This window comes from Castor canadensis, chromosome 4 (assembly GCF_047511655.1).
Source record: "Castor canadensis chromosome 4, mCasCan1.hap1v2, whole genome shotgun sequence".
In the NCBI taxonomy this organism is placed as follows: domain Eukaryota; kingdom Metazoa; phylum Chordata; class Mammalia; order Rodentia; family Castoridae; genus Castor; species Castor canadensis.
This window is the reverse complement of record NC_133389.1, coordinates 131,305,938-131,323,043: the sequence shown is the minus strand read 5'-3', so window position 1 is coordinate 131,323,043 and position 17,106 is coordinate 131,305,938. Positions and strand designations below refer to the sequence as shown.

The window sequence follows — 17,106 nt, the reverse complement described above, 5'->3', positions numbered from 1 at the left end:
CAGAGAATCCATCAGGTCCTGGACTTTTCTTTTTGGGGAGACTCTTGATTGTGTTATAGATCTATTCAGGTGATTAATTTCCTCTTGGTTCAGTTTTGGATGATCATATGTATCTAGAAATCTGTCCATTTCTTTAAGATTTTCAAATTTATTTGAATATAGGTTCTCAAAGTAGTCTCTGATGATTTCCTGGACTTCCATGGTGTTTGTTGTTATCTCCCCTTTTGCATTCCTAATTCTACTAATTTGGGTTTTTTCTCTCCTCATTTTAGTCATATTTGCCAGGGGTCTATCGATCTTGTTTATTTTTTCAAAGAACCAACTTTTTGTTTCATTAATTCTTTGTATGGTTTTTTTGGTTTCAATTTCATTGATTTCAGCTCTTATTTTTATTATTTCTCTCCTTCTATTTGTTTTGGGATTTTCTTGTTCTTGTTTTTCTAGGAGTTTGAGATGTATCATTAGGTCATTGATTTGGGATCTTTCAATCTTTTTAATATATGCACTCATGGCTATAAACTTTCCTCTCAGGACTGCCTTAGCTGTGTCCCATAGGTTCCGGTAGGTTGTGTTTTCATTTTCATTGACTTCCAGGAACTTTTTAATTTCCTCTTTTATTTCATCGATGATCCATTCTTCATTAAGTAATGAGTTATTTAGTTTCCAGCTGTTTGCATGTTTTTTGTCTTTACTTTTGTTGTTAAGTTCTACTTTTACTGCATTGTGATCAGATAGTATGCACAGTATAATTTCTGTTTTCTTATATTTGCTGAGACTTGCTTTGTGCCCTAGGATATGATCTATTTTGGAGAAGGTTCCATGGGCTTCTGAGAAGAATGTATATTGTGTAGAAGTTGGATGAAATGTTCTGTAGACACCAACTAGGTCCATTTGATCTATTGCATATTTTAGATCTTGGATTTCTTTATTGATTTTTTGTTTGGGTGACCTATCTATTGATGATAATGGGGTGTTAAAGTCTCCCACAACCACTGTGTTGATGTTTATATATGTCTTTTAGGTCTTTCAGGGTATGTTTGATGAAATTGGGTGTGTTGATATTGGGTGCATACAGGTTGATAATTATTAATTCCTTTTGGTCTATTTCCCCTTTTATTAGTATGGAATGTCCTTCTTTATCTCATTTGATCAATGTAGGTTTGAAGTCTACTTTGTCAGAGATAAGTATTGCGGCTCCTACCTGTTTTAAGCCATTGGCTTGGTAAATCTTCTTCTATCCTTTCATCCTAAGCCTATGCTTACTTCTGTTGGTAAGATGGGTCTCCTGTAAGCAAGAAATTGTTGGATCTTCCTTTTTAATCCATTTTGTCAAGTAGTGTCTTTTGATGGGTGAATTAAGTCCATTAACATTAAGTGTTAGTACTGATAGGTATGTGGTGATTCCTGTCATTTAGTTGTCTTAGTTGTTTGAAGGTTTGATTGTGTGTACTTAAGTTGAGGTTACTCTCTACTGTCTTGTTTTTTCTTTTCCTGTGGTTTGGTGCTGCCTGTCTTTTCATGGTTAAGTTGGGTCTCACTTTCTGTGTGCAGAATCCCTGGAAGAATCCTTTGTAGTGGTGGCTTTGTGGTCACATATTGTTTTAGTTTCTGCTTATCATGGAAGACTTTTATTGCTCCATCTATTTTGAATGATAGCTTTGCTGGGTAGAGTATCCTGGGGTTGAAGTTATTTTCATTCAGTGCCCGGAAGATCTCACCCCACGCTCTTCTTGCTTTTAATGTTTCTGTTGAGAAGTCTGCTGTGATTTTGATGGGTTTACCTTTGTATGTTACTTGTTTTTTCTCTCTTACAGCCTTCAATATTCTTTCCTTAGTTTCTGAGCTTGTTGTTTTAATGATGATATGTCGTGGGGTAGTTCTATTTTGATCTGGTCTGTTTGGTGTCCTAGAGGCCTCTTGCATCTGTATGGGTATATCTTTCTCTAGATTTGGGAAATTTTCTGTTATTATTTTGTTAAATATATTACACATTCCCTTCACTTGCACCTCTTCTCCTTCTTCAATGCCCATGATTCTCAAGTTTGGTCTTTTGATGGAGTCGGTGAGTTCTTGCATTTTCTTTTCACAGGTCTTGAGTTGTTTAATTAATAGTTCTTTGGTTTTTCCTTTAATTACCATTTCATCTTCAAGTTCTGAGATTCTGTCTTCTGTTTATTCTATTCTGCTGGATTGGCCTTCTGTTTTGTTTTGCAGTTCTGTTTCATTCTTTTTTCTGAGGTTTTCCATATCCTGGCTGTTTTCCTCTTTAATGTTGTCTATTTTTGTCCTGAGTTCATTTATCTGTTTATTAATTGTGTTCTCTCTTTCACTTTGGTGTTTATACAGTGCTTCTATGTTTTCCTTTATTTCTTCTTTTGCTTTTTCAAATTCTCTATTTTTATTGTCTTGGAATTTCTTGAGTGTCTCCTGTACATTTTGGTTGACCCTATCCAGTACCATCTCTATAAAATTCTCATTGAGTACCTGTAGTATGTCTTCTTTTAAATTATTCTTGTGGGCTTCATTGGGTCCTTTGGCATAGTTTATCTTCATTTTGTTGGAGTCTGGATCTGAGTACGTGTTTTCTTCATTCCCCTCTGGTTCCTGTACTAATTTTTGGCTGTGGGGAAACTGGTTTCCCTGTTTTTTCTGTCTTCCCATCATTGTCTTTGGTGTTGTTACTGTCCCTGTACTGTGTGCAATTAAGTATTTTCTAGCTTGTAATAATAACAATGGTAATATTTAGAATGGAAGAGTGAGCTGAGATGGAAAGCAAGAAGTTATAGAAATGGGAAAAACAAATACATAGACTGGAGGGAGAAAAAAGAACAAGGTGTCAGACAAGAAGATTTCAAAGGTATAAACAGGGAGCTTTAGTGTACTAATCGACAGTAAGCTGAACAGACATTAGAGAGACAGAGAGAGGATTGAAAATCAAAAATAAAAAAAAAAGGTAAGAATAAAAATTAAAAATAAGTAAATGAAAGAAAAATCTATTTATAAAAATGTATTAAAATAAAATGAAAAAATAGAAAATTTTAAAAAACCAAAAAACCAAAAAACCTCCAAATTCAAATGCAGTGAAGTCTCAGTCTCCAATCCTGGAGATGGTGCCTCAGATGTTGTTCTGTAGTTGTCTCATCAAAGGGGATGCATAAAGAAGAACAAAACTACATACACATGCACAAAAAAACCCCCACCAAGTGTCCCAAGTTCAAATGCAATACAGTTTCAGTAAGTTTTTCAGCTTGCAGGTGTAATTCGGTTGTTCTCTCATCAAAGGTAGGGAGACAAAGAAAAAAAAAAAAGAGTCTGGAGACAGTTCTGAGAATGGTATCTGCAACTGTGGCTTGCCTGCCTGCTGCTGTCAGCATACTGTTGCTGGAGGCGTTACTTATGCAGATCTCTGGGGTGAGCTTAGCACTCACCTGGCCCTGCAGGCTTTGTTTGCTCAGATTTCTCCTGTGCGTGAGCCTCTGCTACCAGCTTTCCCCTTTGCAAGCACTGGGACAGGTGACACTGCACCCGCGTTCTCAGGCATTATTATTTTGTTGAATGTATTACGCATTCCCTTCACTTGCACCTCTTCTCCTTTTTGATGCCCATGATTCTCAAGTTTGGTCTTTTGATGGAGTTGGTGAGTTCTTACATTTTCTTTTCACAGGTCTTGAGTTGTTTAATTAATAGTTCTTCGGTTTTTCCTTTAATGATATTCCTTTAAATTTACCACATAGGTGCCTTCCCACTCAGTGAACTTTGACGATTGATTCTTCCCATTTAGATAGATGGATATGGAATATGACTATGTTCTCACTTCCAGTTACATTGCCTGTATGGTAATTATTATAAATATAAGTGGTTATGTCCATAAGTAGAAATTAAAGTTCAGAAATCATTACAGAGATAAGACCCAAGGCTAGAGCTTTAAGATTAATTAAAATTCAATTAATCATTAGGCAGAAAAGTAAGTAAGATTTTTTTCAGAGGAAAATTATATACAGAAGATTAGAAAACACAGAGATGAGACCATTGGCCATTCATGTGTCTAGAAGGTGGAAAAAGAAAAAGGAGTCAGTAAAAACAAAAGAAGCATACATAAGAGAAATTTAGAGATGAGTTATATATTTCAGTGAATTAGAGTCCCCAGCTATTTTGACAGAACTCATCAAACTGATGCAAAATGTTTTGCCTATACTGAGATATACAGATTTATTTACCCCTTTCTGGAAACACATACACACTTTTTCTAGTAGCAAAGATGACTTCATGGTAGAAAAATTAGAAAAAGTAGCTATATATGTGAATGTTTAGTTATATTTTTCATAAGTAAAAACCAAATAGATCTAGGAAACTATGTCTCAGTGAGTTTTAAAAGTTGTTACTGTTAAAAACTGTGTGCTCATTTGCATTTGAAAATAAAAGCTGTAGTGCCAATAGCCAAGTGGACTTACTCAGAAAAAAATTTACATTAAACTCACCTTATTTTGCTTGCTGAGATGATTACTTAATGGGTAATTCTAGATTAGGACCATAGGCATAATTTACTGTATTTCAGGAAGTCATTTGGTAAGTACACTTATGGTATCTCTCAAGATAAGTGGGGAAATGTGAGTTGAGTAAAAGTTTGACTGGGTGATAATTGTACCTATGAATGTTAAGTAGTTCATCAGTGTCATCCTAGAATATGGTATACCTTGGGAAAATATCTGGCTTTCTTTTAACCTCTGCAGTAGCCAACATATTTTATCAATGAATTAGTGGAAAGAGAAGATAGAAAATTTTAGCTAAGAGCTCAATATTAATCAATGGCCCCATATGATTCTTATAAAAACAAACAAAAAGAAATAATACAAACACTTTACTAAAAACATAGCATATAAATCAAGGAGATGATGATTCTGCTGATTATTCCCCATCTAAAAAGTATATAAATTCTACGTGTGAACATTTAGAGGGGAACAATAATTAATTAAGTTGGAATGTTTCCATAAAAATCTCTCCCTCTTACTGTTAGTAGAAATTATCTGTTGCCATTATTTTCTGTGAAAGGTACCTTTTATTTCAGGAATCATAGGAAGTAAAATAATAATAATAATAACAAGATCCTTTGATTCCCATCTTCCATTTGGTACTAAAAGTAAGATGCAGAAGTCAGGCATGAGAAGCCAATAAAAGCTGGACTGGAGGATGGAACATGAACTTTTCTAGTGGGTTTCCTAAAACTTCACACCTGCTGTTGATAGACTTGCCTTCTCAGCCACTTTGGTATACAGTTAGACAACCTAACTATAACTATAGGTTTCCCCTATAAGGGCATTCATGACATAGAGCCAACCTAAGCACTTCCATTCAATGGAAGACAAATATACAAGAGAGGACCTCAGCTCCTTCTTCTATCTTAATTCCTCCCCAGTAGGGATTGAAGAGTAAGGAGTCTGCTTTGAGCTTCTATTCAAGTTTCTCCCTTAAACTTATAAATTTTCGACCATTTTAAAGCATCGTTCTTCTGTCAAGAGGCATGGGTTTCCTGAAAAAGTCACTAAGGAGTTGTCTGCTCCTGGATGGCCCTCAAGTCAATGGATGTCCTTGCTCTCCTATGAACAAGCTTGTGACTCATAGGAGTCAGACCTCCTGACAGTGACAGATGGTGAACATTCTGTGAGTTGAGGCAGAAAAAGAAAACCTAGAGGTGTTTAGCACAAAGAAAGATACTTAGAGTTCTAGGATCGATTTTCCAAATAGTCAAAGGGCTGTTAAAAGGGAGGGAAGTTGAACTTGGTCTGTGAGACTCCAGGAAACCAAGTCAGGTCCACTGGTGGAAATTGCCAAGAGGCAGGTTTTTGCTAAATGTAGATAGTCTGCATACAAGCAAAACATAAATTCTCAAGGGAAACACCCTTTCAGGAAAAGTGTTGAAGCAGAGAATGCCAGAGTGTTGAAGAGGAAATTCTTAGACTGAATAAGCAGTTGGGTCAAAGTCCCCATAAGAAAGAAAAATGCACTATTTTTAGAAAGAAATGGAGAAAAAAGGGTATGCCAAGCTACGGTAGGACAATCAAAAGAGAGTAGCATTTCCTCCTGGATGTGTGTTTATTTTGTAACTTGGTTTTTTAATTAGAGGGACCTTTAAGAGCTTCTGAGTGGAGGTGACACACACCTTTGATCCCAACACTTGAGAGGCTGAGGTAGTAGGGTCACAAGTTCCAGGCCACCCTGGGCTACATAAGTTAGACCCTTCCTCAAGCAACAAGCACACTACTTCTGGTTTTAGACACAGAATTTAAAACTTCCACTAAATAACAACTGAAGGAAACCACTTTCTCTAAATTGCATGTATGCTTTCTCTCAGGCAAGGTAATCTTTGTGGGATAGTAGAAGGAGCATTGTTTTGCTTCTGCTCTTTACCTCAACACACTTTTATTTTCTCAACAATCATTTATAAAGTATAAGTGAAGACTAGAACTATTGGCTAAAATGAAGAGTCACTGGCATAATTTTCTTATGTCAACATACAGAATAAGGACCAGTACAGGCTAGTAAAGTAAAAATGTTCCTAAAATGCAAAGGCACAGAAAGTAGGTACAAAATAAACAGGTGGTAGAAGAGATCACTTTCAGCTTCTGTGTTCTATGCCAGAAGGGACATTTGAGCCTCTTCTTAAGCCAGAGATTAGTGGAAAAAGAGACCAGGACAGTGAAAGAAAGAGAAATGCAGTGAGGTAGGTCACAGGTGTTCCTCACTGTGTCTTGTAAGTGAGTTGTCTTGTCAAAGCCCATGACATGTGGGCACTCTGTCAATATTGTCCTCCTCCACTGGGCTATCAAACCCACAAGGGAAGAGACTGGATCTACTTTTATTCAACATATCATCCCTCCACTACTTAGTCTGGTACCTTTTATATATAGTAGGTGTTCAGTAAATATTTTGTTCAATGTAAGAATAAAACTAAAGGCTTTAAGAAAATAAAACCAGTCATTAAGGATGTCTTTCTGTATGTGAGGTACCTACAGTAGTCATAGAGACAGAAAGTAGAGACAAGGTATAGTGGCTTATATCTGTAATCCCAGAAGGCAGATATCAGGAGGTTTGAGGACAGCATGGACAAAAGTTAGCAAGACCCCATCTCAACAAAATAAGTTGGGCATTATAGTATGCACCTGTGATTCCAGGTAAGCAGGAGAAGTAGATAAGAGAATTGTGATCTGAGGCTGGCCTGGGTATAAACATGGGATCCCATTTGAAAAATAACTAAAACAAAAAGGGCTAGGAGTGTGGCTCAAGTGGTAGAGTGCCAGGGGCTCAGGAAAGGGGAATAGGAAATTAATGTTTATAGGATTCTGAGTTTCATTGATGGTGGTGATGGTTGCACACAATTTGAATGTACTCAATTCCATTCAACTGTGTACCTAAAAATAGTAAATCTTATGTTAAACATATTTTATCACAATTCAAAATATTCTTAATCCCTCTTAAAAACAAGAGGGATTATTCTGGGTCTCTGATGTTTAGGTACCATGTGTTCAGGTGTAGTAGAGACAAACCAGACCAAAGCAGACTCTGAGGGTGAGTCATACATTTACAGACTTTGATCCAACCCAGCCCCTTTCCTGCAGAGGCAAACTACACTTTCTGTGTCCAGTCCCCTAAGATTGAACTCACTGTAGGTTTTCTCAAGTTGTCCCTGTCATGTTGAGTTTTACTCTAGCTGGATACTGGGAAGAAGAACATTCCCAATTAATGAAACCTTCTCGTCCTTTGAAGGGGCCAGCACAGGGGGCAGATACCCTGGCCATCAATGCAACAGAGGAAGATGGGCTTCCCCGGAACCTGAGGCAGCTGTCTTCTGCCAAAGAGGGCAGTGTTCCCTGCCTGCTACTGCCTGAAGACATGCCATCAGGAGAAGAATCTGAGTGTGTCTCACCCGATGACATCTCCTTGCCTCCTCTCCCAGGAAGCCCCGAGTCCCCCCTGGCACCTTCAGACATGGAAGTGGAAGAGCCTCCTAGCAATTCCGCCTTCATCCTTCATACCAGCAGCTACAGGATGCAGATGGAAACCAGAAGTCCAGAGGAGGCCCAGAAATCTGTTCTTCCACCACCTGTTGCTTTTGCTGATGTGTGCAATGACAAAAGAGACACAATTTCAAGTCATTTTGAGAGGCCCTACCCCCAATTCAAAGCTGAGCTCCCATTAACCTCTGGAGGATTTCTGGAAAAAAGTACCATCTCACACAGCGTCAGTGCTAAGCATCCAGAGAGCATGCAGAGTGAAGTGCATGAACGAGCTTTAGAACAGCACCCCCAAGCTCAGAAAGGAATGCTAGGAACTCAGGAGAAAATGCATGCTGATGAAAATATCACTGAAACCCAAGGTAGGCTGCATGCTTCCCCCAATGTGCTCTCAGGCGTCAGCTTTCAATCAGACACCAGCCAGGGCCATCCCAGGCAAATGGGTCCCCAAGAAGTGATAAGAAGCACATCCGCAAACAACAGCGTGGTCAGCCTCGCTGGTCACCCACCTCATTTCTCCAGGCTCCTGTCCAATGTAACTGTCATGGAAGGTGCTCCAGTGACTTTAGAAGTTGAAGTAACAGGATTTCCAGAGCCTACACTGACCTGGTGGGTAGTCTATAGTGACAAGTCATAAAGAGAAACAAACACGACCACAGAGAATATTATTGTGTGTGTGCTAACTTAAAGGTTTAGTGCCAGCCAATAACACTGTATGACACTGCATGACTCCATTTCACATCAAAACCCAACTCTCTCTCATGTCATAGCAGCATGGTTAATAACCTGTAAGGAAGGAAAGTAACCATATAAATCAATAACAACTTTAAAGGCACTGCAAATTGATTCTGCTTGGTTTTGTTCTTTCTTACATTAGTCCTCATTTCTAAAGACTGGGATTTGAAATACCTATTGTCTATTTCTACATCAGCATGAAATATTCTTGGCTTAACATACTTTATGCAATTAAAAAACAAGAATTTAAGGGTTTTTTTTCTTCCATTTCATTTACCAATTTCCTGTTTTCAATGGAGTCACACATGCCACCTTTGTAATATTTGTTTGTTTTACTAAGATTTCTTTTTATAAATTCCTTCAATGTGAGAGGTGAAATAAAAAAATATTTCTTTCACAGTTACTCCAAGTGACAGGTAGTAAACTCATTTCTAAATAACTGAGCTGTGAACAATATGATTTCACTCTGGAGACATCAAGATTTTTTGGCCTAGTTGTTTTAAGAAAAGTAAAGTACAGATTTCATGTTTGAACCACTTAGTGTAACAGCAAAAGCAGTCCCAACTTAATGTGTGAGTTACTTTTAAACCTTTAGAAGTTCCTTAACCTTCAGTAAATTTATTTGAGGACAAAAATACCAAATTTGTGAGTGGGAGTTTATTCTTGTAAACTAAGATAAGTAAACTAGCTTTTATTTGTCAGAATATTTCAGCAGACATTAATAAACAGTTTCAATTATGTGTGTGCCTATTGCTGGTACTTGAAGTGTGAACCAGTTACCAAAAGAACTTAGGAGAAAATTTTGCTTTCTCAAATTAAAGAGAGAAACTGCACTTGTGTATAGGTTAGCCATTTATGCTTTTTGGCTTTGTTTTATTATTTTTTCAATTGCATGTTTTTTATAAGTCAAGAATTTTGTATTTCTGAATTTAAAATATACCTAATTCATTATTAAATATTAGTTTACCCCAAAGAAAAATGTCGTCTGAAGTGTTTCTTGCTTTTGTTCACACAAATAAAAATCTTGGTCAGTATATATGAGTGAAGGACCACTACAACACATATATTGTTGAAAAAAAATTGTAAAAAATATTTTACCATCAGATTTATATTGCTTTTTGCTCAATGAACAACTGACAAGCTATCAGGGAGTCATGCATTTGTAGGACATTGAAAAATGTGAACTTATTACTTAGGCAATGGTAACAAAAATGGATTCAGATTTCTCATCAGCTCTTATGTGTAAGAAAGTGCGCATAAACAAACAAGAATCTAGAATATACAAAATAAATTAATGAATAAATTAATACTTTCCTTTATAAAAAAGATCCAGGTAAGTGCTTGTGTTGATAAGTACGGTCATAAATATATCATTAACAGTCAAAAATCCAATCGCATAAATGCCTTTATAATAAGAAGTCATCTTCTTCTTCTAATGGAATTAATTCACAAAAATTAAACAAACTCATTTCACCAGGAAATGATGATGTGGAAGTACTTCCTTTAACACACACATTTGTATTGCTGTATGGATCTGGTGGTAATGACTAGAAAGGACAGTCTTCAAGACAGTCACAGAGGCTATTCCCTGGCTGCAGAAAGGGTGAAGCAGACTGGAAGCGAGGATGCCATTTTGCACTCTAGGTAATTGCTACATGAGCAAATGGTAACTCAGTATGACCCGATGGTCTGTTTTGTTTTCCTTTTAAAGAATATCTGGATATCCAAATTTTCATGTGTAATATCCCAATAATTAAATATTGTCAAAAATTTAATTTTTCAAAAACATGATCTGAGTCAATCAAAGTAATCTCTGCCCACCAGATGCCAACCTCTGCTTGAAAGATAAATAGCCTCCTTGGGATCTGCTGTTGGTACGAAGTTCCTGCTAACATTAGAGAATATTGCAGTGGGAAAGGACCTCTTTGCAGTTGTTGTTCAAACTTGGAAATGATGTGAATAAACAATGATCCTGACTTTAAAAACTGACTCTTTGCTTTAGGTACAAGAAGGGCCAGAAATTGTCTGCAGACGGGCACTTGCAGGTTTTACACAAGGAGACAAAGCATTCGGTGTTCATTCCGAAGGTATGCGAGGCAGATGCAGGCCTGTATGTGGCCCAGGCGCAAAACTCTAGTGGCACCCTGTCTTCCAATGTCATCCTCCATGTGACAGGTAACCACAGGCCACCAATCACAAGAATAAACTGGATTATGCTGTGCGTCATCTATGTTAGTGTGTCCCTAATATACTGGCTATTCACACAGTAACTGTGCTACTAGCATCAACGGACATTGTTTTTATGAGCCTAAAGGACAATACAGTTTATTTTATGACACTGTGCTCAAGCATCCCCACCAAATGTACCTCCACTTTCTGGCCATCTTATTTGGCTAATACCACTGCTAGGTGAAATAATGCATTTTTCTTTAGTGTTTAGTGTATTTGAGGAGCTTGGTAAATTATGTGCAGTAGGTATATTTTGTACTCTAGAACGAGATGTGTTCAATGTAAGATGCAACAGATTTATACCATGCATATACCCAATTTAAAGACATGTGAAGGCTTATATCAGTGTAGAGATGTGAGCCAATTTTGAAATCCAGTTGTTTGATAATTTATTTTTAATTGTACTCATAAAATCTCTGTAGGGTATAACAGTAGAAATATAGAACTGAAATTGTGATTTTCAATATCGTGATTTTCAAAATTGTGTTAGCTATTCTTTAATTTTGTTATTATATACTCATCACAGTTTACGGAAAAAATTCTATGTACTTTCAACATAGACTACATTCCTGAGTCTGAGAATGTCACTGTAAATAATCATTCCTCATGTTGAATAATTCCTCATGGGTTTGACACTGGAGAATAGATATGCCATCAACTTTAAAAGGCATTTCAGTCTTCCATTAGCTCTGTATGTCATATAGCAAGATGGAACACAGGCTGCAGTACTGGACCAACATGTCACCATCATTCCATTGATGTGTATTGGGCATCCATGCATACAACTGCGATCAGGTCCCCATGCTTCTAATCTTGATTCTACTGCTGAGCACTTTTATAGTCTATGGTAAAGCATCTTATTGCCTCAATTTCCTATCTGAAAAATGGGTTTATCATCTACCTCTTGGGCAATTGAGTTTTCATTTCATATCTGGAAAATGGAAAACTATGAAGGCTATAAGTAATAGTGTTGTTTCATGTAATTTGTCATCACACTGGCTTGTTGCTCATTACTTCTCTTTCAGATGTTATTTCTCTAAAATATTAAAGAAATGCTGTTAGTATGTAACTATTCCCTTGGGAGAAAAATGATGCTTTATGAATTGGAGTTTAAATTCCTTTCTAACTTCTTAAGACTACATCTTTTCCAAACCTTGAAATTAAACTGAGGAAGATACATTTAGCATGTTCTAAATGTGTAGAAAAAGTGTACAACAATATATATATATGTAATGAATTTTAGCCTTTCTTGTACAATTATCACTGTAATACTGAAGAATGTTCTAAAAATTTATTATTCAGAAAAGATCATCTTTTTGCCTCCTTTAATAAGAGAAACATTTGTTTTTTAAATTTTAAACAGTCTGTCATGCTAGGGCAAAATCTTAAGTTGAAAGAATAATTCATTACAGATTTTTGATGAAGGGAAGGAATTAATTATGTTGCTGGAAGACTGTCTACAAATAATCAAAATATTTAAATGTAATATATTCAAGTTGATATTTAAACGTTACTGAATGTTATCTGAGTATGTGAAATGACTAGTCGGGTAAAAAGTTGGCATGTTCTTTCTTGTGCTGCATATTAAATTTAATTAAAAAATTAAAACTCTTCATTTTCTTCCAAATTTTGACAGAAATCTATTAGAAACTCATGTACACAGCATCCTAGGGAACTCATAGCCTTTAAAAACTCCTGCCATTTTTGTCTAATTTTAAGTATTTTGCATATCTTACCTAATTGCTGTTGTCCATGTGGAAGCTAAAGAATAAATCCTCTATCCAAAGAAGACAAGCAGGACAAGGTAACAAATTCTCTCTTCACATTTTCTATTGCTTTCTTATTCATTTGGTGAGCTCTCCTTTCCAATTTTGTGAGCTTGTTGTATTTAGGGATTACTAAAACATGAGAATTGCTGATTTGTTATGCCAGTTGCATTCCAGTTAAGGTTAATCTTGGGGGAACAGAGTGGAATATACATTCATCCATGATGTCTGACCAAGCTTTCTATGTATCTCCATCTTGGCTGTTGACTGACTAGTCACACTGCAGTGAAGAATGACAAGCTGTATTCTTCTAACTATATTTTCATTTCAAAAACTTAAGTATGATTTTCTTTCTATCTTGATCAAAGAATTCTTATGAAATCATGTATTGAGATTAATGGTCAAAAAATGTAAGATCTAGGAAATTTAAATGTTTTTCTTTTAAGGCATGTACATGCTTTGTACCCACCTACGTCTAGAGAAATTTCTGGAGTAAAGTATCAAAATATTTTCAACAAGATAATTAAAATGTAAAGAAATAGAGTTGTGTATACTTAACACTTCAAAGGAATGTAAAATGTGATTTGAGTTTCCTATATGCAAAATTATTATTTCCAGTTCTAATTTACCAATAAAATGATATGCAAACATTTGGTGATGCTTTTTCACATTCAATTCTAGGAGAAATATACTGTAGGAATCTTTACGTTTGAGTTGATGAATATTTTACAATATCTAAAATACTGAAAGTTATCATTTCAAGTCGATTCCTGCAAGTATCAATTCCCTCAAGTACTGCCAAAGGCCCTTTACTCCCTGGCTTTCCCTTCCCAGCCTCTACTCTATCCCCTCTGGTCCCCTCACCCTTATGAAAGTAATATTTACCCTTAGGTTTTCAAGCTCTTATGCTCTTCTTTTTAACCCATTCTTCCTGGAATTCCCTTACTATATTCTAGCCTCTCTCCTGTGACATAACTTCTGCTCATTCCTGGTTCCCTTTGAGACACCAGGAAGCCTTCTGGCCCACCAGATCCAGTGAAGATGTTTCTGCTATGTGCATTGTCAGCACCTAGCCCCCACCACAGTCCTTAGTACACAGCATCGGAATCGCAAGTCTCAGCATCTGCTTCCTCTTGCTAGACTGTGAGGTCCTTGTCAGCAGGATCCATGACAGCCCTGTTCATTTTATCTCCAGCCCCTCCAATATACTCATGCTCGATAAATAATTTTTGAGTTGAATTATTGTCAGAGGTAAGCAAAAATAAACCTGACTTTCAAAACAAAATCTCTTCTTTGGAAAGATCAAAGGAAAATGTAACAAGAGAACAATTATTCTTCCTTTTTTTAGACATGAGATAGTAAGAATCAGGCCCTAGTCAAGGACAGGTATGAAACACCCACCCAATCTATAAGACTTACATGTGAACCCTCCAAACTCTCTATACTAGACCCTGATTGAGAATTTAAACTTGGAAATAGAAGCTGTCTCCTGGGATCCATAATAAGGAGGGAAGAGGAAAGGTCTAGGATCATTGTTTCAACATTTTTTGGTATGTGTGGTGTTGGGGATCAAACCCTGGGCCTCACACATGTTGGGCAAGTACTCTACCACTGAGCTACACCCCCCCAAAACATTTATTGATTGATTGATTGATTGATTGATTTTTCTTAAATATATTTTGCTGTACCAGGGGATTAAATTTAGGGCCTTGAGCTTGGCAAGCACTCTACCACTTAAGCCATGATGTCCCAGTCCTTCAGGTAAATAGGGTCATGTACTAACTTTGCCCAGGCTGGCCTGGAACTGTGACCCTCCTGTATCTGCCTACCAAGTACCTGGGACTACAAACATGTGCCAATATGCCTAGCACCCCTCAACATTTCAAAGCAAATATGATAAGTCATAAACTATTATCAGTTGTAAGTGGAAAAAGGATGCCTCCCCTCTCTGACTAAATCCAAACAGCCCAAACCAGACTGTGTGCTTCTTTAGAACACTACATAAATTATCAAAATTTAATTGTAACTAGGGCTCAATAAGCTAGTTGTGAACAGATCTTATTTGAAATCAGCATTTCATACAGACTTGTTAATATAATAAAAGCTAAATCTCAAACCTTACAGTATTTAAATTCCAAATGAACAAAGCATGTTTGATCTTGCCCACTTTGTGTTTGTCACTCTTCATGACAATTCCTTACTAAAAATGACCATCTGAAGCTTTGACATTCCTGTTGTCCATACAGTACTTAAGTGTGGCCATGGAATGTTAGTTGAAGCCAAATAAAATTCCTCCTCCCAGTACACTCTGAGGTGCATGTCACTGCAAATGCCAAAATATGACAGACTGTTTTCCATTTATAATAAGAGAGTCTTGAGCTGCATCAGAAAGCTGAAAGATTTGCATCCACTAAATGAAACAGTGTCCTGCTTCAAGCAATAACAAATCATGTTCTTTGCTCTCATCACAGGAGATGAGATTTGAATGCTATCTGCTGTGCATGAATTAGCCTCCAGGAGGAAGCACAAAGCTGCTAATTTGGCATTTTTCCATGAGTCTTCACACTACTGTTCTTAGGTTGGTGAGACTCTATATGTCATGAACCACCCAAACAGCAGGGAAGGCTGGGTGTGCGGCATACCTCCCAGTGAAGAGTCTTTAATAAGAGTTCAAGTTTTTGGCTAGCTAGCTCTTCTTTTTGTTCAATAGCATTTTTATTTGTATAAGTCGTCTCAGAGAACTCTTTTTGCTTTTGTTTTCCCTTCCCCTCTTCCTCCTTTTTTTGTACCATAAAATTCACACTCCATCCCCCTGAAGAACAAGAGAGCAGAGAGAATTATATAGATAAGAATGTTTACGTGCATGTCTTTCCAGTTAGCACAGTACAAATTAGGCGGACTCAAAGTATATTTTAAACATAGAAGTATCTGGAAAACATTGATTGAATCTGATTTTTCTTTAAAGCAGAACAATAATAGTTACATAATTTGAAATTTTCAATTTGTATTCAGATGGCTACCTGCTATGGCTCTTTTCCCATTTAGACCCCACTTAAATATCAATACTTGTGAAATAACAGCTCTAGAGCTAGGTAATAAAATGAAATAACCTTTTCCCTCTGTCATTCAACAACTGTTCTTTTTCCAAGAACTTTATTGATTCAAACAACCACAAAATGGTATTTTTATCTTACGTTAGCATTAAAACTCACATAATGACGGCTTTTCAAGATAAAAAGTCAAAGGATGAAATATAAAAGAATGTATTTTTCCACAGCAAATGGTCTCTAATATGTATTATTCTAATATTGCAGTCACCTTTCTTTGTAACAAGTGTTATGCTTATTCACACACAAACAAGCTGTTGGCAACAGTGTCAGCTGGAAATGCAAACAAAGTAGGAAGCTCTTACCTGGCAGGATCAGAAAGGCTAAAATGTCCATCTGTTCCAAAGTGTCTCCTGTAGTAGCTGCTGCCATGGGGACCCTAAGGCCTGCCTGTGATTCAAGTTAATCTGCTCCAGAAAGTACCTTGCAAAATGCACATCTAGAATTTCTTTTATTTTTTTTCATTTTTTAAATTCATTTATTCACATGTGCATACAGGGTGATCAGATTAAATGAGAGTACCCACCTCCCTACCCCATCCCCCCAAAAATCCTACCTCAGTACATTCTGGTAAGAAAAAGATGGGACCTCTGGGAACCTAAAGTGCTTGCATGCGGTGGCTGAGAAACATCAGACAGGAAGGGAGAAACACATGGCTAAACAACGGGGTGATGACATGAGTGTTAGCTTTGGGTTTTATCTCTTTGTGTCAGTTTCCTGCAGATTCAGGAGATGTATGTGGGGAGCTCCCTGAGAGAAAGTTAGAGACCATAACAAAAAGTACCTACATGTCTATTTTTGCTGTCCAATTAGAATAATGTTGAGGCTGAATAATACCAGGGTAGCTGCTAAATCCAGTGACCGGATTCCTTATAAGGAGGTCATGGCAGACATAGAGACACAGACGAGACATACAAAGGGAAAGGCCAGGTGACTCCAGAGACAGTCATTGGAGTTACATGGCTGCTACAACCTGGGAACACCGGAGACTGCAAACACCAGAAGCATTATTTCCTGAGACTTCAGAGAGACCTTGGTCCTGCTGATTTGTACTTTGTACTTTTAGATTTCCAGCCTTCAGAACTATGAAAGAATACATTTCTGTTGTTTTAAGCCACCTGGTTCTTGGTACTTTGTCTTAATAGCCTCAGGCAACTAACACAAAGACCCTGTTTTAAATGAGTTAATATAAGCTTTTCTCTGACAATAAAATTCCCAAAGACATTCATTAATAGACACCCATAACTTCAAACCAGCACT

At 37.0% G+C, this 17,106-nt stretch overlaps 1 protein-coding gene across 8 annotated transcripts in view; it reads left to right on the top strand.

Moving 5' to 3' along the window:
- The window catches only part of Ccdc141 (coiled-coil domain containing 141), a 185,997-nt gene extending 172,608 nt beyond the window's left edge, over positions 1–13,389 (top strand). For 5 of the 8 annotated variants that reach the window (XM_074071190.1, XM_074071189.1, XM_074071188.1 and 2 more), the window contains 2 exons: positions 7,762–8,618; positions 10,747–13,389. In XM_074071190.1, coding sequence (XP_073927291.1) covers positions 7,762–8,618; positions 10,747–11,014 — 1,125 coding nt within the window. In that variant the 3' untranslated portion in view covers positions 11,015–13,389. The remainder of the gene's footprint in view (positions 1–7,761; positions 8,619–10,746) is intronic. The other 3 variants (XM_074071193.1, XM_074071192.1, XM_074071191.1) reach the window with 2 other exon arrangements.
- Positions 13,390–17,106: the final 3,717 nt, after the last annotated feature.